Source organism: Myxocyprinus asiaticus, chromosome 1 (genome assembly GCF_019703515.2).
Source record: "Myxocyprinus asiaticus isolate MX2 ecotype Aquarium Trade chromosome 1, UBuf_Myxa_2, whole genome shotgun sequence".
NCBI lineage: Eukaryota > Metazoa > Chordata > Actinopteri > Cypriniformes > Catostomidae > Myxocyprinus > Myxocyprinus asiaticus.
The window spans coordinates 57,103,759-57,127,339 of record NC_059344.1 but is presented as its reverse complement, the minus strand read 5'-3'; the positions used below and the strand labels follow the sequence as shown (position 1 = coordinate 57,127,339).

General features: G+C 38.0%; 1 protein-coding gene across 3 annotated transcripts in view; it reads right to left on the bottom strand.

Annotated features, from left to right (window-relative positions):
* The window catches only part of LOC127445846 (inactive ubiquitin carboxyl-terminal hydrolase 53-like), a 70,219-nt gene that overhangs the window by 21,390 nt on the left and 25,248 nt on the right, over window positions 1-23,581 (bottom strand). For all 3 annotated transcript variants that reach the window (XM_051708268.1, XM_051706683.1, XM_051707448.1), the window contains exons 6-14: window positions 20,063-20,176; window positions 18,271-18,353; window positions 17,451-17,550; window positions 16,373-16,519; window positions 14,035-14,184; window positions 11,050-11,218; window positions 9,718-9,867; window positions 6,127-6,261; window positions 374-1,076 (exon numbers count right to left, since the gene is read on the bottom strand). In XM_051708268.1, coding sequence (XP_051564228.1) covers window positions 374-1,076; window positions 6,127-6,261; window positions 9,718-9,867; window positions 11,050-11,218; window positions 14,035-14,184; window positions 16,373-16,519; window positions 17,451-17,550; window positions 18,271-18,353; window positions 20,063-20,176 — 1,751 coding nt within the window. The remainder of the gene's footprint in view (window positions 1-373; window positions 1,077-6,126; window positions 6,262-9,717; window positions 9,868-11,049; window positions 11,219-14,034; window positions 14,185-16,372; window positions 16,520-17,450; window positions 17,551-18,270; window positions 18,354-20,062; window positions 20,177-23,581) is intronic.

The window sequence follows — 23,581 nt, the reverse complement described above, 5'->3', positions numbered from 1 at the left end:
TTGAATGAAATACTCTGCACACACACCTTTAGCAAATCACTGTTCATAGAGATCTAACATGAAGCCTGTATACAATTTAAAAATAAAGGAAAAACTGCTATAAAGAATTCCTTACAAAAAAATACCATGGCAGTACCATGGTATAGTGATGGCATAAGATGGTAATGTCATGATACTTTTATATAAATAACATGGTACTAAATGATATATCATATTGATCTCTTCTTGTGATCACATTTGTCACAATTCTAGCATCATTTAGCATCCAATGCGACTTGCATAAATGCAAATGTTCCGATATTCCGCTTGGTTGAGGATTACTTAGCTCAGCTAATCATAAGAAATTCAAAAGAACAGTGAAATTAGACCTTACCTGGACAAGTGTACTTCTGGTAAGGAGTGCATTTCTTTGTTGCTTAAGTTCTCCACGACAGGAGAGTCTAGGTTTGCTGAGCTATTGCTTAGGCGATCGCTGCTTTCATATCCAGACTCAGTGCGTTGGATCTGCCAGTTATCATTCCTAATGGTGAGACCGTTGACTGTTCCTTTAGCTCTCTCCTGCTCTGGAAGTCCCCGACCTTCCGATTCCAGTGAGCTCTTGCTGCCCATATCCTGCTTCTGCTCGTCCTCATAAATCGTCATTAAACTCTTGGGTTTGCGTTCTTCTCTGCGACCCCAAGCCAACTCTTCGCTCTCCTGATATGAGGTCTGTCTGCGAGAGTTGTGGTAGTTCTGAATGTTATCACTGTTCATTACGCTGTCGACATTAAGTGCCTCTCGCATCGGCCTCCACGCCCGATTGACACGGCTACGAGAGGCTCCGTAAGTCCGAGAGTCCTGACTGCTGTCTGTATCGTAGCCGTTGCCGTGATCTAACCTCCGGGATTGATTGCCACTTGGGGGGTGGCCCGGGACGTGAGGCTGAGACTGGGAGTGTGGTTCGTGATTGAGGTGAGGCCAGCGCTCCGCCTTCGTCGGGCCCCTACCCTGACTACTATAGAGCCGTGACTCCAGCTGCTTGAAGCCATTCTCAGGAGGCGACAGTGAGCGGGAATAGGGCTTTTCAGGGGCTGAGTCTGGGGAAAGAAACATGCAGTAACAACCAGTGTCAGAAATTAACTTTGCCATAAAGGGGCAATATTTGCCCCCTGGATTTGTTTTTCAGGGGTATTATTTTACCTTTAACAATACATAAACATAAATTCTCCGAGTACTTCTAAAGTTCTATGCAATAATATGTATACATATGTATTGTGTAGAATAGAATATGAAGAAATATATCAGAAGTTACAAATAAAACACAAAATAACTCATTATGGGGGTATTTTCTGACCCCAAATTTGGAATTTTGGGGGCCTTTCTGTTACTTTCGGTGGCATTTTTGCCAAAAGCCCACATACATTTTTTGACCCACGTTACAACCTACTTTCCAGGGGATTCTTCCTGCTAAAGTTACCCAACATACCACTGGAGTGAAACAAATCACCTTTGGGGGTGATTCTGTAAATTGTGCATCAGTATGGATGTTTTCAGAATGGTCAGTGATTGCATTCAGAATACAGTCTATATAGTCCACATATATAGTACTGTGCAAAAGTTTTAGGCACTTGTAAAAATGCTGGAAAGTATGTTTTCAAAAATAATGCCATGAATAATTTTTATTTATCAAATACATTCTAGGTGCATTAAAAACTAAATCAATATTTAGTGTGTTCTTCTCTTGTCTCAATTGCTTTTGCCTCTTCATGTATTTCCAGACTGACTCGATGATGTTGAGATCCGGGCTCTGTGGGGGCCATACCATCTTTTGCATAACTCCTTGTTCTTTTTCCATTCATTTCGAAAAACATTTTCCTTACGCCGTTTAAGGGATTAAAAGAAAGCAGTTTAGCACACCTAGCTGCCGGAGAACGCGGCTTATGTGGCCATGTAAACGCATAAGCGAGTGCACGTTCTCAAGGAATTTATTATATTTTTCATTTATGTTACACAAAAACATTTCACCAATGCTGAGCCTGCTACGAACGTGCAATTCCGAATCATCCATCTCTGACAAATGCAGGGTTGCACTAATAGCCTGGATGACCTTTTTATATTGTGAAGGTGGACGAGTGACTCTCTTTGGGCAGAACAGTGCTGATATTGGCATTGTTAAATGGGCAGGCATAGAAATTCTGTGAAATTGCAAATCTATAATGCTGTGGTGCCTTTCCACATTGCCAGGTTCACTATATCGTTATACTGTAAGAGCTTAAAAAACAAACGAAAAAACTCCAGCATTGTCTCATTAGATATTAATGCAGCTCTGTCTTGCGGCGCTAACAAAACACACACACACACACACACACATTGGAAAAGCAAATTAACTTGGCACGATGAATTCTCAAACAGCCTACACGGTTAACTTTCTACAAGAGGAAGGCAGTCTGGTCAAAGATCTACAGGCTAAAGGTAATAAAAGCCATTAGTAAGCCATACACCTACTTACAAAGAGTGAACCAAAGTCAAGCAGCTTGGCTTGCAAATCACCTTTATGCTGCTTATGAGCAATAAAAGGAGATTGTAATGTTGGTCACATGACCACGGCACAATGTTGTGAGGCATTGTGATTAAACATGCCGTGTCATTTACTCTCTCCAGCATTAGTGTGGTTATGCAAGTGGAGATTTGGTCCTGCTGATCCAGTGTGGCGTACACTGATTAATCTCTTCAGTGAGTCTGACTGGATGTGTTAATTTAGTCATTTGTCTAAAGATGACAACTGGAATTGGGCTCTGTGATAAGCTGCAGAGGTGTAAAAGCTTGAATGTTGATATGTGCTATGATGTGTGAGAAGATCTGAAATACAGTACCCATTTTAATACAATATCCATAGCTTTTGATGGGCAGACATACTGTAGTAGCTGTCAGCCACCTGGTGTATTTTGCTGACTATGGGGATAATGACTTTATGCCTATTTATCAACATGTGTGCATGTCCATTTAAAATGACAAATCCAAACTTTATAAGTGCACTGTAAAACAAATGGAAATGTTAGGTTTCCATGCACTGAACTCTATCATTGCAGAAGCTCCACTTCTAGACAAACGTACGATAACTGCAACTGCATCAAAATTTTCTAAAGGACATACTGTATCTGTGCTTGCAAGGCAGCAAACTTACAGCGCTATAAATGTTTAGGTTTTGTGAAAATGAATTGCAGCATCAGAGCCTCTTCACCCTTGTCATGATACTCAACATGCATATTACTGTCGGTTGACCATGCATCGGAGTCAACACAAAGTCAGTGTGCAGTGTACACTAATCGTAGCTGTGCTTGCAAATATTACAATGACGCCATAGCTGTCTGTTTCTTTTTGAATGCTGAATATTCAATCAATGTAAATCAATGGGAGATTTTTCTTCATTTTTTATTTTTATTTTGTAATTATAAAGTTTACACAAAACTAAAATAGAGAGCACACCTAAGGTTGAAATGCCTGTAAGGTTCAGGCTGACTTAAATGGAAGACATTTTTTTTTATTGATACTTAATTAAAGGGATAGTTCACCCCAATATTATAATTCTGTCATAATTTACTGACCCTCATGTCATTCCAAACTCATCCTCAACTTTTATAGCTTAAAAAAAAGCACCCAGATGTTTTGTAAAAGTAGTCCATGTGGCTTGTGTGCCATACTGCAAGTCTTCAGAAGGCATTCAATAGGTTTTGGTGAGAAACAACCAGAAATTTAAGTCATTTTTCAGTAAAAATCTTGATATCTGTTGAATGTTCATGAGTGCTATGAAAGAAGCTTATTCACAGTGGCACACATGTCAATGCAAGAAGTCATGTTATTTTTAGCACTTAATCGCATAAGAAAGAAAGTCATATGGCTTTAGAACATCATGAGGGTGAGTAAAGTATGACAGAATTACATTTTTGGGTGAACTATTCCTATAATACTTAGGTTAAGGGGTTTGGAACACACCCTAGAATATGAGGAATATCAATACTGTGTTGCATTGAAGCACCAAAAAAAAAGGTAACACTTTATTTTAAGGATCAGAAATCAGACAGTAATTAATGACTAATAACTGGACTTGTAAGGGACTAGTTAAGGACTTGTTTGGAATTATAAGGTATTTATTAGACCTTTGTTCATTGATTCTCTTAATCTAAGAGGCCTAATAGCCTCTTTACATGTGTTTTTTCTAACTATTAACTTGTTAGGTAAAAAGCAAAATATACCAATAGCTAGCAAAGGTGCAAAATACTGTTCATCCTTTATAGGTTGTCATTACACTATGTGAATGTGAAACATATAAGTATAAAATAAATATAGAAGGCAGAGACTTTTGTTGCTTATTGTAAATAGCAACAAAAAGCATCCTCTTTGCACTAAGGGCAAATAGTGTGAGAGATGCTATTTGCACCCCTAATTAAATACTAACATATAGTATAGGGGCATCACTGCAGCATGTTTATTGTGTTTATTTAGAGTCCCACAAGCCAACCCATACCCCTAAACCTAACCCTAACCTTCCCTGCTTTGATGAAATATGCTATATGCATCCTATTGTATTTAATATGCATTTCATACTTATAAGCCGCACATTCACACAGAGTACTGAGAACCTATAAAGGATGTATGAATCATACTAGCTATTGATGTTTTGTTTTTAGCTAAGAAATACATTATGACAAAAGCAAATATAAAGGGACTATAAAGCAAGAATAAAAATAAATAAAAATCAGCCAATAAAGGCTTAATAAATACTTTACAATGCCAAACAAGATCATAAATAGTCACTTACAAGTGTAATTATTAGTCATTAATAACTGTCTAATTTCTGATCCCTAAACTAAAGTGTTACCAAAAATAAATAAATAAATAAAACATAACTGCATCACCCAATATGACCCATTCCTTTGTACTGGAAATGAGCTGGTCGCTCAGCACAAACTGAACAGTGGAACAGTTGCAAAGATTACAGGGCTCAGTGTGAGGATGGAGTGCACGTCAGAGGTAATCTGCATTTTTAACACTTCTCACTGACCCCAGGATACATAAGGACCAGCAGAGCACTCTCGGAGAGTATATTCCACTCCAAAGCTCTGCTAAAAGCTCTCAGTGTAACTACCATAAATCTGTGCTTCTCACTGTTAAACAGCAAGCTAAGACATAGTTGCATAAACAAAGAGACTATTTTACATGAATGGCGAAGAGTGTAATTTTCTCAAATGTTAAAATACGGTTTAATATGCAGTAACACTAGCGTATTAAAACTGTGGCTCTATTGCACTTTCAAAACATTACATAATAATGACATGTAATGTCGCAGTCCGACATGTCAACATTTACCTCAACCAATAGCATGGACTTTGGGGCAGGACTACCTGTTAGTCCACTGATTCTTGAGATAAGGGACAAAACATGTCCTACATACAAAAGTCCTCTTTATGTTAAAAATCAAGAAATTCATAATAAATACTGAAAAAGTTAAATCTAAAGGAAATGTGTATACACATGGCATTTATTACTTATACTTAAATAATTTAATTAGAATGTTTTTAGAATGCATGCTCTATGAAGCACATTTTACTTCACCTGTCCTCAGCAAGAAGTCACAATGTTAAACTGCCAAACAAAGTGTTTAAAAATACAACACATTCATAAATATAAATATCAAATGATAGGTATGGATCTATAAGATACCAAACAATACATAAAGTAAACTTTAAATGATCCATTAAAAACAAAATCACAGTTGTGTCCTCACTTTGTCTCAACTCAGATTTTTTTACGATCCTGAATAAATCAGACAATGTCATGGTCAGCGATAACTCGGAGTACCTCTTTGCCACTTCCTGCTCATGGGGGATGCAACAGTAGGACACGTGGTCTGGTAAGTTATATATTTTTTTATATTTTAAACAAACAATTAATTATTAAAAAAAATAAAAACTCAATGTTTTGTCCCTTATCTCAAGAATCACTGAGTCATTATTTTTGAGCAATTCTGTTTGATGCCCTTACAGGTGGAAAAATAACATGCTTCACCTTTAATATTTTCCCCTAAAGTGGTCATGGTGTGCTTTTTTGTGTTTGAATATTTCTGAAAGCACAAGTTTCCTCTCTTACCCTGATGCCTCGGTGTTTCTGGTCTACCCTGTGACCTGTCCGACTCCTTCTTCATAAGGTTGATTGGACGGCCCTCTTTTGGCAGATCCCTCAAAATCTCTCTGAATCGACTCTTTGGATCAAAGTTCATCTTCACTGTTAGTGAAACAATACATTGCAACACAATCTTAAGTAAATGCAGTTCTTTTCACCAGAACTGTTGTAATCTTACATATTTAAGCTACTAAAAAATCCTGTTAAATGTCCTATATTCTAGTATGGCGGTCCCTTAAATGTATTAAAACTTTACAGCTTAAAATCATTAGCTTAACTATAAATGCTCATATATCACACTGCCCCCCCACCCCAAAATAGGAATGTTAATGCAGCCATTAAAAAAATTGTCAACCATGTTTAATGACTCTGCTGTAAAATCCATATGTAGCACCATTCAAATAAAGCTTTACAGTACATTCAAAGTTAAGAATCATTGGGACAGTGGGAGAAAGTGTGGCCTCTGCACTCTTTAAATATACCCCTGAGGCTTCGGGAAGTACAGGACAGCATAAGAGCCTTAACTGCAAACAATGTGTGTGTTCCAGCTTTCTGCAGTGCTGGAGGGTGAAAGCAGTGAAGTGTTACAAGAGCGCAAAAGAGTGAGGAGAGATGGACAGAGAGAGAGAGATATTATTTAGAGTGAAAGAGAAAGGACATTTCTTGCCCTCAAACACTGCAGTCTCATAGCAGTCTATTAGAGAGAAGGGTTACTGGACACAGCAAAAAAAGGAAGGGGTTTAAAGTTCTTACAGCTGCAAAAACATCACCCTATCTATCTTGTATTGCATCTTACATCGAAAAACATACTTTGAAGACTTCCTACTGAACTTAAGTTAACTCTACAGTGGTTCAAAAGTATTTGGCCTACACTTAAAGGGATAGTTCACACAAAAATGAAAATTCTGTCATAATTTTCCACTAAAGATGAAAGTGGTGATGCACAAAGTATCACTTGGTTTGAATTTTTTGTTATCTAATATAATGAAATTCATACATTTTAAAAGGAATAGTTCACCCCAAAATGATAATTCGCTCATCATTTACTTACCTTTATGGTGTCTCAAACTCCCATGGCTTTCTTTCCTCTGTGGAATACAAATTAAGATATTTTGATAGAGATCTGAGGTGTTTTTTGTCCATACAATGCAAGTCAATGGGGCCCAAAATGCGAGGAAGTGTAATCGAGCTTCAAATCATGACCTCGCCAAGGAGACTGCAAAAAAGGAGTTGCAATTTGATCTTTCCCCTCACCCAAAACCAATAGCATCACTTCAGAAGACATGGATTAAACCACTTCTGTTGTATGGACTGGACTTGTATGCTGCTTTTAAGTTCTTTTTGGATCTAGAAAGTGTTAGACCCCATTGATTTGCATTGTAGGGATATACTGTATATACATCATCTCTCCAAAAAAATCTTTGTTTGTGTTCCGCAGAAGAAAGAACGTCATACGAGTTCAAGGAAAAGTTCACAAAAAAATGAAAATTCTCACCCTTATGCCAGTTGTATATGACTTTTTCATTTTTAGAAGAATTTCTCAGCTCTTTTGATCCATACAATGCAAGTGAATGGGCGCCAAAATCTTGATCAAAATCAAAAGTCAGCATAAAAGTAATCAATATGACTCTAGTGGATAAATCAATGTCTTCAGAAGTGATATGAAAGGTGTGGGTGAGAAACAGATCACTTTCACATTCTTCTTGTGCTTTTGGTGATTCACATTCTTCATGCATATCGCCCCCTGCTGGGTAAGGAGAAGAATTTCTAGCAAAAAAGGACATAAAAATTGATCTGTTTCTTACCCATATCTACATATCATATCACTTCTGAAGATATGGATTTAAACACCTGAGTCTTATTGATTAATTTTATGATGCCTTTATCTGCTTTTTGGAGCATCAAAATCTTGTCACCCATTCACTTGCATTTTATGGACCTACAAAGCTGAGATATTGTTCTAAAAATCTTTGTGTTCTGCAGAAGAAAGTCATACTAATCTGGAATGGAATGAGGGTGAGTAAATGATGAAAGAATTATAATTTGGGGGCAAAATATTCTTTTAAGAGTATCCAAATCCTTTTTGGGGCAACTGTATAATGTAAACATTTTCACTAAATGCACTTAATGCAATGACTACATGATCACAACAAGATCGTTAATTTCTGTCTTGCACTTTTAAAACTTTAAAAAATAGCTACTGTGCTCTTGAATTGCTGCAGGCTACAATAAAGAAGTCATTCTCCATGGCTTTATCAGCTGTTTCCCCAAGCCAAAGGAAATATTTTCATTTCCCTGATGACAGAAATCCATTACAAAGTTGATCTAAGAGCTTTTAGTGGAGAAGAAACTTTAACGATAAAAGGGAGAAGCATCTAGCCATTATGTTTTGTAATAACAGTGGAATTTGGGCTACTCGTGTAAAAGGCAATACGTCTCACACCCGCAGGTCTTTCTTGTCTGTCTCTGTCCAGACATCCTTTGCTTCTCTCGGTTCCTCTGGGCATTAAAATACTTAGTAGGGGAACAGTTCTGCGGAAAACATTGTGACCACCGCACGGTTCATAAAATATAGATGAGGCTTTGGGATGGCTAAAACAGGTACATCAAGGTAACGGAAATTCTTGACTATTTCTACACTGTTGTTTTCGCTTTCGGGGCAAGTTCTTGAATGGGGACATTTGTTCTCTGTTTCTTTCAAAAGAAAAAAATATGTCACTTTCATCATATTGTAGTAGCTAGGGCTGTACAATGTCTAAAAATCAAAATCGCAATATGGGTTTGTGTGATTATTAAATCACAAGAAACTGCAATGTAAATAAATATAAGTGCTGCAAACTTTAGAGTGAAGGGGCGGTGCTCTGTTTCGTCTACAGTCTACTGCATAAACTCTAAGTACGTGAGGCCATTAGAGTATTTTTAGCTGTCTTGGAGAGGTTTCACAATGTGCATGGTCCACACAAACTCCAACTTGGGAAGTACTTTAATTTTTGCATTAGTGTAACAAGTTACTTCACAAATCTATATCTATACTTTAAAAAAACAAAACAAAAAAACAGACACAGACAGGTTTGTGGTTTTCACACCCAGTTGGGCTATTTTAAAAATGCAGAAGCGAGTTAAAACGATAGAGTCGTGGGTTGAGTTTTTGGGTTCCTTTTAAAATGTACCATGGTTGGTTGACAGTAAACATTAGAATATGAAACTGCAATGTCTAATTGATGTATATTGATACTGGAATTGAGCCCTGGACAACCGCGTGCAGCTTCAAAGAAACACCATCTTGAATCCTGCATTGTGTTCCAATCGGGCTGGATGTCAAGATTTATAATGAATAAGGACTTACATTTTGGTGTGTTTTTTACTTCATTGATCTTACAAGTTTTGGACCCCATTGACTTGCATTGAACAGGACAAAAACACCTCTTACAACCTTCAAAATATCTTTGTGTTCCGCAGAAGAAAGAAAGTCATATGAGTTTGAGATGGCATGAGGGTGAGTAAATGACAGAATTATTGTTTTTGGGCAAACTATCCCTTTAAGTATTTTTTCTTTACCTGGTCCTCTGCCAGCACTGGTCTGGTTACTGCCACGACTAAACAAAGAAGGCGGCTGAGACTTCTGCTTCAGAGTACCATGATTAGAAAAGAATGCAGTCAGGTTCTCTCGAGTCAACTCCAACTTCTTACCACCCAAGATTGGAGTACCTGTGACAGAAAGATAAACAGGCAGAGGAAAAGACACAAAGACAGAAAGAAAAAGTAAATAACCTTTATTCAGTACAGATCATTTACTATTCCTTTGCTACAAGACTACTGTACATCATAAAGATCTAGATGAAAGATCTCAATTGTATGTATGATCACACTTAGCTACAAACTACATTTACAAGCAAAGTTATGGAATGCATAGATGAGCAATTTAATGAAGAGAACTGAAATTGCCTTGTGGCTGTGTCACCAGCAGTTTGTGGTTGTGTCATTTGGGGCTTGTGAGGTCAACCAGATAACTGAAGTCCCAGTGAATCCAGTAAGCCATGTTACTGCTACAGCACCACAGCTTTCAAGGCTGCAACTCTTCTGAAAAGCTATTTTGTTCTATTTTTGTGCAGTGATTTTTGAAAATGTTCGCTATAACAATGCATGCTCACTATTATGATTTACCCTGTTAGGACATATTCCTGGAACAACAACAACTCTGTTGGTCCTGGACCAACATTCCTATTAACCAATCTGATTTTAGGTTTAGGTACTTGAACAACATTTTTATCTTATCAACATTTCCCTCTGATTTTGGGGTTAAGCTCTGGTTAGGGGGTTGGCCTATGATTGTTTGAAAATAAATTGGACATTATGCAATATAATTTTGGAAACTCAGAGCCAATTAGCACAGAGTTGTAAAAACTTCTATCAAACTTCTATTCATAAATATCCATTTTACAGTGACTCATCATTGTTAGTGGTGCAACTATTGATATCTGGTCTCAACTCATCTTTACAACCAATACTAGTTGCACTAGTTGCCACTAGTATTGCAGTAGTCAACCAAACAACTGAAGTCCCAGTGAAGCCAGTAACAAAATTAACAGCTAGTGGCACTAGTTGAGCATTGGGATTGCAAATACAACACTGAGAGACTCTAAAAATAGCAAGTGATGACCAATTGGCATCAATCGATACTAACATTATCTTTTTTCCGAGTTTATAACAACAACATTTGAAAGACAAAAACCACATAACTATTACTTCAATAAATACAATATATTGAGATGCTATATTTTGAGTGCCATAACACAGCTACAATCTACGATGAGATAATTTAATGGTTATCAATAGATTAAGACACTTAATCGTGATACATTTTATATACAGGTGAGTGTGTTTTTCTACCTGGTGTTTCTCCATTGACGGAGGTCTTGTTTTGGGTGGTGGTATGGTTAGGCCGCACAGCTTCATCTGTGGTCACTGCACTGCCGTCAGGGTTCGAGTAAAACAAAAGCAAGGGTTGGAAGTGACCTTTGATGCATTTGGTGACCACGTCTTTCCATCTGGATCCCACCTGTGCACATATATGAGATCAGAGTCAAAACAAGCAATGGTGAAAGAGTAACTCTACATCTGAAGTGTTAGATTATTAATTAGTCATGAACATGTGCATGCCTCAGGATCGTGTAGGTAAGAGCGTGTGTACAGCATGACTGTACTACAAAAAGCCTCTCCAGGCAAACAGATGTAAGCTTCCTCCTTAATTAATAGATGGGGGGGGGGGGGGTGAAAGAATGAGAAAGAGCCAGTGGGACCTTTTCCTGAAGCAGTGTGCATCCCATTAAAGAAATGCAATTATCTGCACAGCCAAAAGGTAGAAGCTAACAAGAGCAGGCAAGAAATTAGACAAATAAAATCTGAAGATCAGGCACAGATTAAAGAAATATTTCACCCCAAAATTCTGTCATCATTTACTCACTCATATGTTGTTCCAAACCCATATCACCATCTCATCCATGGAAAAGGAGATGTTTTGAAGAATATCCTGAACGCTCTTTTCCATATAATGTAACTGAATGGGGGACTAGAGCTGTCAAGCTGCAAAATGGCAAAAAAGCACCATGAAAGTCCTTGTGTGTCTTGTAACCAAATGTTGTTGATGTGAAACCAGAGGTGATGCTTCATATTGTGGCATATTTGCTTTGAGATCTACAGTGAAGTGGAATATTTTCAGTATATAAACAACACACAAAGTTATCGAATGTCTTCAGAAGACTTGGAATAAAGTGCACGAGTCAGATGGATTACATTTATGGTGCTTTTTTTAAATTTTGGAACTTGACAGACCCAGTCCCCATTACTTTCATTAGAGCAAAAAAAGCATTCATGATGTTCTTCCACAGATGAAAGACAGTCAGATGTTTGGAACACATTTTTTTTAAGGGTGAACTATTACTTTAACTAAGCAGTTTTACTAAGTTTAGACAATTGAAAACTAAGTTAAATTAAGTTGCATTACATAATGGGTTGGCTCTCTATATTGCTTTTAGGAAGCAAACCTAAGTCTTGTGTGAGGGTGATCCATCTTAGTGGAGGCGACGGACCCCACCAGTCCAGCAAGCACTGAAGTGAACACGCAAGCACAAGTCCCACACTACCGACAGATTGATGAAGAGATACGAGGCATGCGCCAAACACTACACTACATTGCACACTCACACACACTTTCCACATTTGTTGGAAGTCCATCAAATATGCATCAACATTCTTTGATTAGTGGCACTGTAAATAATGGCTGTTCATTTTATGACATAAATGGCATAAAGAAAGGTTTCATAGAAAATTATATATATTTGCAATAATATTATATAATGTAGTATCATTCTCACAGCACTGAGAAAAACAGAAAATGAGAGAGACTTGTTACAAGAAATAAACAAGATACAGAAATCATGTGATCTGAGTGAAAAAGAAAAAAATATATATAGTAAACTGTGTAAATGAAGTGGAATGTTTGTTTAAAGGAATATTTCACCCAAAAATGAGCTTTGAAAAAAATGAATTTACTCACCCTCATGACATCCCAGAAGTGTATGACTTTTTCAACTGCTGAACTCAAAAGAAGATTTTTAGAAGAATTTCTCAGCTCTTTTGGTCCATACAATGCAAGTGAATGAGTGCTAAAATTCTGAAGCTCCAAAACTCAGCATAAAAGTAATCCATAAGACTCCAGTGGTTAAATCAATGTCTTCAGAAGTGATATGATAGGTGTGGGTGAGAAACCGATCAATATTTAAGTCCTTTTTTACTATAAATTGTCCTCCATGCTCAGTCAATCTCCACTTTAACTTTCACTTTCTTATTCTTCTTGTTTTGTTTTTGGTGATCGACATTATTCATGCATATCACCTCCTACTGGGCAGGGAGAAGAATTTCTAGTAAAAAAGGGACTTAAATATTGACCTGTTTCTCACCCACACTTATCATATCACTTCTGAAGATATGGATTTAAACACTGGGGTCGTATGGATTACTTTTATGCTGCCTTTGTGCTTTCTGGAGCATCAAAATTTTGTATGACCTTTGTATGGACCTACAGAGCTGAAGTATTCTTCTAAAACTCTTTGTGTTCTGCAGAAGTAAGTCAGTCATTCACATCTGGGATGGCATGAGGGTGAGTAAATGATGAGAGAATTTAAATTTTTGGGTGAACTATCCCTTTAAGTGCTTGACTGTGTAATACTTGTTTCCATAAAAAACTCGACGCTAGGGTAGTGTTATGGTTGCCTGAACACTGCTATGTAGTTGCTAGGATGTGCTGATGGTTTCTAGGGTGATACTGGGTGGTTACTTACTAGCCCAAGTCAAAAGAGCCCATCCCCAAGTCTCTTAGGGGCATTCACACTGAAAGTGTTTCTTGTGCATTTTAAAAGTTGAAGATGTTGGAAAAACAGTGAGATGCAGCACAACGGTCAAGACTTCAGTCTAGCACATATTTACACTAAAAACAAGCGCAGCCGGTTGCAAAAACACATTCAGTTTGAACAGCCCCTAACACGTTCTGCTCCCAAGACAAAAAAAAAAAAAAAGGTAAACCCCAGAGTACAATACGCATATTTTATTCATCTCCTCATTTTATCTGCGTAAGCCTGTTTAGAAATATAATAGTACACTTCTCAACAAGCCGCACCTATTGAGCTTTTATTAATATCTGCAGCACAAATGGTGTGGGCCGAGATAGGTGCCTAAGTTTAACACTTAGGGCCTAACTCAAAGTATGAGCAATAATAATAGCAATGCTTGTCTCAGCAAGCATCACAAAGTAATTGTACATATATAAAGACTGAGGGACTACAGGCAGAAGTGATTCATCAAAGACAAAATTCTCACCTCTTTGACAGTGGCATCATCAAAGAAAACCCATTTGGAGGATTTGGTGTGGAAGGCAAAGGCACAGTAATGTCTGCTGGAGTAACAGATCATTCCCACCAATAGCAGCTCACTCTTCTTTGCACGCTCATCTGTGACACGGTAAAAGAGCTGCAAACACACACAAAAATGGACATTCATGTTGACAATCAAGGCTAAATGAGCAAAACTGCCATCTAATGAATAAAATCACTGTGTCAAAGCACCCCTGTATACAGTATTTAGAAGGCAGAAGAATGTGACAAAACTGTTTCTGCAGTTAGCAGAAACAAGTTTGAATAAAGCTGCTATTGCGTAAAGAACACTTGTTCCTCCAGCCCAGGTTCCTGAATAGCTGGTTTTCTTCAGAGAAACAATGGATTCCAGTCAGGCGGGGAGCTGTTTTCCTCTGAAGTCTCCACCATCACATGGTGACCTAGGGAGTGAATTAAAGCCCTTGTACTCTTCCAGGGGGTTTCGTCTGAGACTGATCCAATGCTGGAGGGTGGTAACTTGGAAGTGGGCGTTTAGAAGAACGAATGCTATTTTGCAACGGCGATGCTTGTTTTGAGTGGGGGCGAAGAAACTGTTTCTCTGGGTCTGGAACTTTGGGAAGCATTGATACCATTATACCAATCCTAGAAGCTATGGCGTGAATTCACTAAACAGTTGCACCACTTTTGAATGCTGTATTATAATGCAAAAAACCTGCGTCTTTTTCACTAACCACACTCAATCCAATTTAATCACATAGAACTGTGGAATGAAATTGTTAATTAAGTCAAACACGCCTCCTTTCTATGTCAAATAATTCCATTTAGAGATTGCATCTTACTCACAAAAGTCGAACATTAAGAACATTATAACTAGGAATATATCCAGACACATGGTGTATACAAGTGCACTTTTGACATTTTAAAGAGCCCGTTCAGCTACCTGGATCGCAGTGCTGAGCGATGTTGTACAGTCCCTACAAAGTATGCTAAATTGAGGTACAGTAGTTTGTTGCATCCTCAACAACATTGCACTCTGAACCAAAGATTCTGAATTGTGTACAAAATGCACAGATTTTGTGGCCGTGTTTGCCCCATTGCCTGATCTGCATAATGCTTTTAGTGAACTGTGTACTAAAACAATGCAGACAGCGTGTCCAAATAAACGTCAGTGTCAGTGAGTGTAATTTATTCTTAGTGAATACTCGTTATTCTAAGTTGGTGCAAATGAAGAGACTTGTAAGGTCAAACATTGTAGCGTCCTGAAATGCACATGCATAGAATGGCTAGAAGATGGTAAACAAGTCACAAGCACGGCTTTATTTATACACCCACACATGAGACTGTTAATCAAAGCCGAACACACACGATGCCAGATGACCTTCCACTGCAGTGATTTTCAGGTTATCGGGCATGGGCTAACCGGCCGCTGATGCAGTTACACAACCTCAATCTTATGGAGAGGATGAACTCCTACTTTATTTTGAACATATGCTCCAAGGAACCAACATAAAAAAGCACCCTCAATGACACCAGCGCCAGCTGTGAGGCTACAAAGAAATGTAAAAACAACCGAAAAAAAGCAGCCGTGGTGACATTAGAAGCTTTTTATAGCCATTTAATCTGAATGGAGGGCTCCTATGAGTCCTATATTTTATATAACAGCTGAGATTAGATGTTCTTTTATAGGAAATCCTGACATACTACTGACATTTATAAATATTGGAATAACCTACATTACATGCTGATGAGCAGATTCTTGTAAATGTATGTCTTATTTCAAAGCAAGAAATACTGAGGGCAATCTGCATTTAATGTTTTTTTTTATCTGCATAACACAAAGAATAAAGAACCACAATATTACTATGATTATTTGGACATGGCAATGCAATGGGTTTTGGACATTTACCATGACTAGAATCGTGATTTTTTGGGGACAAGTACCATGGGTTATTTCATGGTACAATATTTACTACCTGATACCTTTAATGTACCATAGTACCGCCACAGTATTTATTTGGTAAGGGAAATGTTGTATTCTTCCATAATGTATTTGCATTCACACCAAATTGACCTCATTCGTTACTTTTTAACCATCTGACCAACCTGAACACAGTTAAGCACTTGGACTTGCTGGAGAAAATCAGAACATCCTGATCTTGAACTTTAAACCACCACAGATGTTCTTCATTGTTTCATGGTCCCCTGGTGTCCTGTAGCGCTTTTGAATTTTGGATCTTTGGGACAGGGCCAAATGTCTTGCTGAATTATAAACTTAAGCAGATGGAGTGGAGTGTTTGAGGAGGCTTACTCGATCACATTCTTACCCCTGAGAGGTTGAGGTGTGGTCCGAGAGATCGGATGACATCTTCAGTTAGGTCTGACTGCTCAGAGTCCCACACAAATCCGATGGTCACGATTTCTGGAGAGTTCATCAGCACACGCCGGATCTTGATTCTCTGACCACAGTTACTCTATTGAGGAGGTAGAGATAAACATTTTTATATAGATATGCATGTATAAAACCTAGATATTTATGTATACAGTTGGGTCCAAAAACTGAAACCAAACTGAAAATCTGAGGTTAATTATTACTTCAAACAAATACGTTTTCGGATGGGTTTATTTTTTTTTTTTAGGATTTAAAAATCGTTAAAAAAAAAAAGCTAGATTTTCAGGAAATAAGTAGGAAATATACAGTGTCTCAGTACACATGTAGCTGTTTTTATAGTAAACATTTAGTCCTCACTGATGTTCAAGCACACAAGTTGTAATGTGAACAGAGATTAAATCCAGTTCCACTAAAACCACACAGTCACCAAACATTTCAAAGCAATTCTATGCACTTTAGCAACACAAAAGCTGTTTTTGCAGGACTGTTTCTGACAGTTCCTGTAGTTGGATGTAACTTCCCACTTTGCCTGTTTAAAAATGCAGAATGTGTTGATATGCGAGAGGACAGTCACCATCTCATATTTCATCTCATTGCTTTCCGTACCGTAGTGTTACACTTGCATAATATCAGATCAAAATTGTATGTGTGTGTCCTTAGGGTGTGCTTGGTGACATTACTTGGCCTTCATTGAGAAAGGACCATCATACTACATTTATGTTATCATCCTTTAAGGGCCAAAAAACCCCCAAAGAAGTTAACATGTTCAAATCACACATTTTCTTATATGATTAGTAACCCAGAAATAGTGAAGAATCTTCAAATTTCTCAATATTTGACGTCATAACATCACATTTCAAAACATTTCAAAACATTTCAAACTTTTGCCTAAAACGAACTTACTAAAGCTTAAAATTAGAATTGTGGATCCAACTGTATGCTGTCAAGACATTATCCAGATTGGGAAAGCATGACTGACACCAGCCACTGTGAGCACATCGGAGTTCACCTACCGGGCAGTTACGCAGATCTCCAAATGTGCTGGCGGCTTGAAGCAACTCCCCAAACGTGTCTGGATGCATTCTTTCATCCCTCCTCTCAAGGACTTGTTGGCTGAAGTGCAGAGAACAAATTAAAGAAGAAGAGTTTGATCAACACAGGAGAACTGGATCATGTAGTTTGATTCATTTTGATCGTGTACCATAATTCTCAAATACCAACAAGATATGTTCTGAGAAAGTGAAAACTCTATTCCAAAACTCTTACATAGGCAGCTACATTCTAAGGCAGTATATTAACAATCATGGAACCTAATAAGCGTTTTCGAATGCTCTACATAAGAAAAAACTCTGCGTGCAACACAAATGAGCATTTGCGAGTGAGACTCGACTTGCAATTGATTTCAACAGAGTTTCACCTTAGCATGTTGCTAAGCTAATGGCTCAACACTCTTAGAAGCATCCACAGCACACATAAACTTTGGGTAAAATAATCCACTTTTATGTCACTGAACTATCGATACTGTTCAGTACTGAATGAAATACAAGCACATTTATAATCAAGCTTTCTCTAGCTTCTTCTGCCATGTTGGACAGACTGAGTGTTTACCGTAGTGAATTCAGGGATTGCCCTCTCTGTAAACAATACGTTCGATGTTGCCTTATAACTTGGCAAAAATTATATATCTTAGGAGGCAGCATAAGATGCCTACTTTTAGGGCAGCCTTTGAGTCGAAAGCATGCCCATTACACCTTAAAATATTGCCTCTGTAGGCAGCTCACTAGGTTTTGGAACAGATCATACGAGATGGTTTGTGTGGTGCTAACTGCTTACCAGAGGGCTGTGGTGGACACATAGTGCACAAGCTCAGTGAAGGGTAGCGGGTCGGACGACGCGCCACAGCTCCTACAAACTGACTGCAGGAGAAACCACACACACACACACACACACACACACACACACACACACACACACACACACACACACACACACACACACACACACACACACACACACACACACACACACACACACACACACACACACACACACACACACACAGAGTCATTACTAGTCATAACGCCATAATCTACGACGTAATAATCCTAATTATACCATGTGATATAAGCGATGTCTCAATCAAAATCTTCTTACACACTCATTGTGTAATCTAGATGATGTACAGCATGAAGGTGCAACCAATGTAAAATTAATACAGTAAATACCATCATTCCTATCCTGTTCAAAACAGCAAATAAACAAGGTAAATGGAATGTTGGGATAAATATTACTTTGCTTTATATGGTGGTGATATTACAATGTTTCTGGACATGGCACTATGGTGATACTACATATTTGTGTACATTAACCATAGTAAAACCAATGCTTTTGGACATAGAATAATGATAAAACCATATGTTTTTGGAAATGTACCATGGTAAACCTATTTTTGATGTGATACCATGAGAAAACTATGTATTTGTGGATATGTCACTTGGTAAAAACATGTTTTTGGAAATGGTACTTTGGTGAAACCATAAATATTTGGACATGTACCAAGGTAAAAAAAAACATTTTGACGAGATACCATAATAATTCTATGTATTTCTAGACACGTTGCATGGTAAAACCATGTTTTTGTAAATGGTATTATGGTATAAACCATTTATTTGTGGACATGTACCATGGTAAAACTATATTTTTGAAAATGGCATCAAGGTAAAAAAAATCTGTTTTTGGACATGTCCCATGGTAAAATTATTTTTGACACCATGACATAGTGAACAATTCTTGACATGATACCAAGATAATACTGGGTATTTCTGGACATGTCCAATGCCATTTACGTGTTTTTTTGGACATGGCACCATGATAAAACCATGATTTTTAGTTTTTATTTTTTGGTATGGTAATACCATGTTTTTGGACCTCAACCAGGTCAATACAATGGTATTCTTTATCATTATTATTCTTAAAAAGCAAACAATACAAATAAACATTTGTGCAGTACAGATAATCACTAATAGTGCATGCCACAGTACAAATTAACATAAGTATTTAACAAAACAAACCATGACATTTGACATTGGGTGGTAGGACAGTACAACAGTAAGATCATGTGAGAATGTACATTAGATATATGTGGTGTGTGGAGGAGAGCGTATAAACAGATGAGTGAGACTAAGAAATTGTCTGCCAGCATTATGGACACTTCCTGCTAAGGACGGATAATACACAGAATAAGGGGAGTATTATCTTTGAAGAAGATATATTACATTCTTGTATTACATTCTTTTAAGTTCCTTGGAAAACCATGTAAATTCCATGGTATACGAATATGGTAATTATTCAATTCCAAGCTATATAACAAAGTACCATTATATTACTTCACTGTACCATGATACCGCCACAGTATTTTTTTTCTAAGGGCTGTATTCCCATGTAACAAGAGGAGGAGGACGAGGGAATGGAAATGTCCCTGAATTAGCACTCCCTGCGTGTTTGCCGCCCACTGTACCCTACTGATTGAAAACCACTAGTGCAGGACCATGATCAATTCTCTATTACTCACATGAGTTGCATGTAAATGCACGTGTGAGATAGGGTATTAAAAAGACTGCAATACCTGTTCATATAGTGTCATAGCGAACTTCTGATGCGTGATGCAGGACTTGGACGTACAGGCATCTGTTTCACTATCAGGTGCGATGTGTAGGTGAATCCTTTCTAGAATGTTCTCCTGTGAAAAACACAGAAGAAAGCTTTTTGTTAATGAGGCATTTTCCAAAAATTATTTGAATGTGAAGTGTGTAATTTTAGCGCCATTAGTATCACTAAGTGGAATATAAAAAATAATGATTGTTTTCTAACAGATTTCACGAAAACTTCCCCCATTTGCCAATGGCTAACATCCATCCATCCATCCATTTATCCATTTTCTATAGCTGCTTATCCTTTGTAAGGTTGCATGGAGTGCTGGAGCCTATCCCAGCATATCTTGAGCCGAAGGCAGGGAAACACCCTGGACAAGTGGCCAGTCCTTTAGTTCCACAAACAGATCTCAGAAAGTTCACCCCAGTTCACCCCAAATTGAAAATTCTATCATTTACTCACCCTCATGCATCCCAGATGTGTATGGCTTTCTTCTAAAGAGCACAAAGATATTTTGAAGAATATCTCAGCTCTGTTGGTCCATACAGTGCAAGTGAATGGTGACCAAAACTTTGAAGCTTCAAAAAACACAAAGGCAGCCTAAAAGCAATCCATAAGACTCCCATGGTTTAATCCATGCCTTCTTAAGCAATCTAATCGGATAATTTTGGGTGAGAACAGATCAAAACATACCTCCTCACTGTGCAGGTCACCATTCACTTGCATTGTGAGGACCTACAGAGCTGAAATATTCTTCTAAAAATCTTTGTTTGTGTTCTGGAGAAGAAAGTAAGTCATACACATCTGGGATGGCATGAGGGTGAGTAAATGATGAGAGAATTTTCATTTTTGGGTGAACTATCCCTTTAACATCTAAAAAATGACACATTTTAGCTTTAATCAAATATTCCAAAACACAAGATAGTATGGCTTCAATCGTAGGTGATTAATCATACTAAACAATAGAGGAACAAATGCTATTAAGTATGAACAAAAATAAAAACAACAATTCCTCAACGTACCAGAGAAGCAAACATAAGATTTGTCTGGGCTGAAACAATGATACCTTGGCATCAAGTGAATGCACGCTAAGCTTGAGTAATTTTCCCCAAGCCTATTATCTGCTTAAACATACCCTTTCAAATCTGAGAACCGTGGGTAGATTCAGTAATACCAACAGCGCTGTCACCACTTGCCCTTTTGCAATGCCGCAAAATTCATTTTGTGTTTCTCCAGTAAAGATTAAAGATAACATTTGGTTTTTCACAGGCACAGGTCCGACAGCAGTAAAAAAGGGCAACTTAAAAAGACAAATCGATTATTGGTTGCATTGCTTTCCTCCTAAGTACTGATAAAGAGCCTTCGTTGACTCTGAAAGCAATGTAAATGCACCTCTGCACTCCAGGCTTGACTTGATAGAGCGCTTTCATTGATTGTGTTGTTTAGGGTAGCACTGTAAATGGACCTATACTGAGATAATGGCTGACTCTCCACAGTCCTGCTGCGCTAAACAGAAAATGATTACAGGCTCCAGTGCGAAGCAGGTTTACTGCAATTAGGTGGCTGGAGAGAAATGCACATTACGAAGGGGTGAACATGCTTACTTCAGCCTTTCTAGCGAGAGAGTAAACATGGGAGCCAATGGTACGTTGAAGTCTGCCTGGGAAATTCGCACTTATGAGATCGGAGATCGTAAACATGGAAAGAACAGACCTGTTTTGCAATTTCATATTACTTTCTATTTTTCACAAACTGGCAAAGCACCAATGCAACAAAATGAAAAGCAAATCTGCGCATTAGGTGTGTAATTGCTGATTTATTTCTATTTTATCATTCTCGTGCAGCCACTTATAATGATGGGAAATGTACTTTTGTTGCACAAGCCTATAACTTCATAAACCAGTTAAAGGAGTCTTACTTTCTGACAAACTTTACCATTATTCTTCATTAACAGTACAAAAAATGCATCCAAACTGAACTGCGCAGTCAAAATCCACAAGTAAAATACCAATTTGCTTCCACCATGATTCCTAAATCGACACACCCCCCAACTCAGAAAGTCACGACTCAACAAAAATCCCCAGTTTTTCACTCGTACTTGTGACTTTGTGGTGGCGTTCATGTGCACTCAACTTGTAAATATGATCAATTCCGACACGACTTGAATGCACCACAAGTACATACCTGCCAACACTGGATTGTGAAAAATAGGGAGATTTTTTTGAGGGGGGTGGTACATGGTTTTTATGTATGAGGAACGGCAGCCAGCAGAGTTTCTGTTGCCCCCGTAGGGAGCAGGTGCACTACGCAGACTGCGTAATATACGTATTGGGAGTGGCAGTACCGGTCAGTAATAATGTATTGAAGATTAATAATAACTATTCAGCTGGTCCCTTACCATATCCTTCACAGTTTGAGCAATAAATGCTTCGAGTTATTAATAATTTTAAAATGTGTATATCCTTTCTTCTATGCAGAGAACATTCCTGACCCATGACATATTTTTTTTTTCCTCCCCAATTTGGAATGCCCAATTCCCAATGTGCTCTAAGTCCTCGTGGTGGCGTAGTGACTCGCCTCAATCCGGGTGGAGGAGGACGAATCTCAGTTGCCTCCGCATCTGACCGTCAACCCACACAACTTATCGCGTGGCTTGTTGAGCACGTTACCACGAAGAAATAGCACGTGTGGAGGCTTCACGCCATCCACCACGGCATCCAAACACAACTCACCACGCACCCCACCAAGAGACCACATTATAGCGACCACGAGGAGGTTACCCCATGTGACTCTACCCTCCCTAGCAACCGGGCCAATTTGGACAATGTTTTTGTTTTTTTTTTTGATTAATTATCTTCTTTATCTCATTTATGTATACATCTGTGTTGGTTTTATATGTATATTTATGTTTTTTTATTTACTTTATTTATTTTTCTTCCTTCACCTATACTTCTTGTATATATTCATACATTGTTCGATCTGTAATTTTGTACATCTTACTGAACATTTATATTGAACCTTCTGATTTTCAATTTAAAAAAAATCCAGTTTTAGCACAATGTGTGGACTTTTCAGATGATCCTCTAATGCACCCTCCACAGTATTAGCACGTTTCATCATAATGTGTGTTTTTTCAGACGACCCCTTAACCACCATATGAAAAATTTGTATCAATGTTAAATTATCGATCTGGAACGATTTCACCGTAACGCCATCAGACCAGTTTATGGAACAGATCGCATCCCATATTGATCCGATATAGACGCATCATTTCATATTTAAATACGGGACGATCCCGCATTTTACGGGACTGGTGGCAACCTATCTACTACATTCTCATGAGCAAAGTGTGGATATGGAAAATCGGGAAATTGTAAATTGGGAATACAGTGGGAGGAGGGGTGGAAAAATGGGAGAAACCTGGTAAAATCGGGAGTGTTGGCAGGTATGCAAGTAAGGAGACATAATGGCACTTATTCAGGTTAGGGTGCAT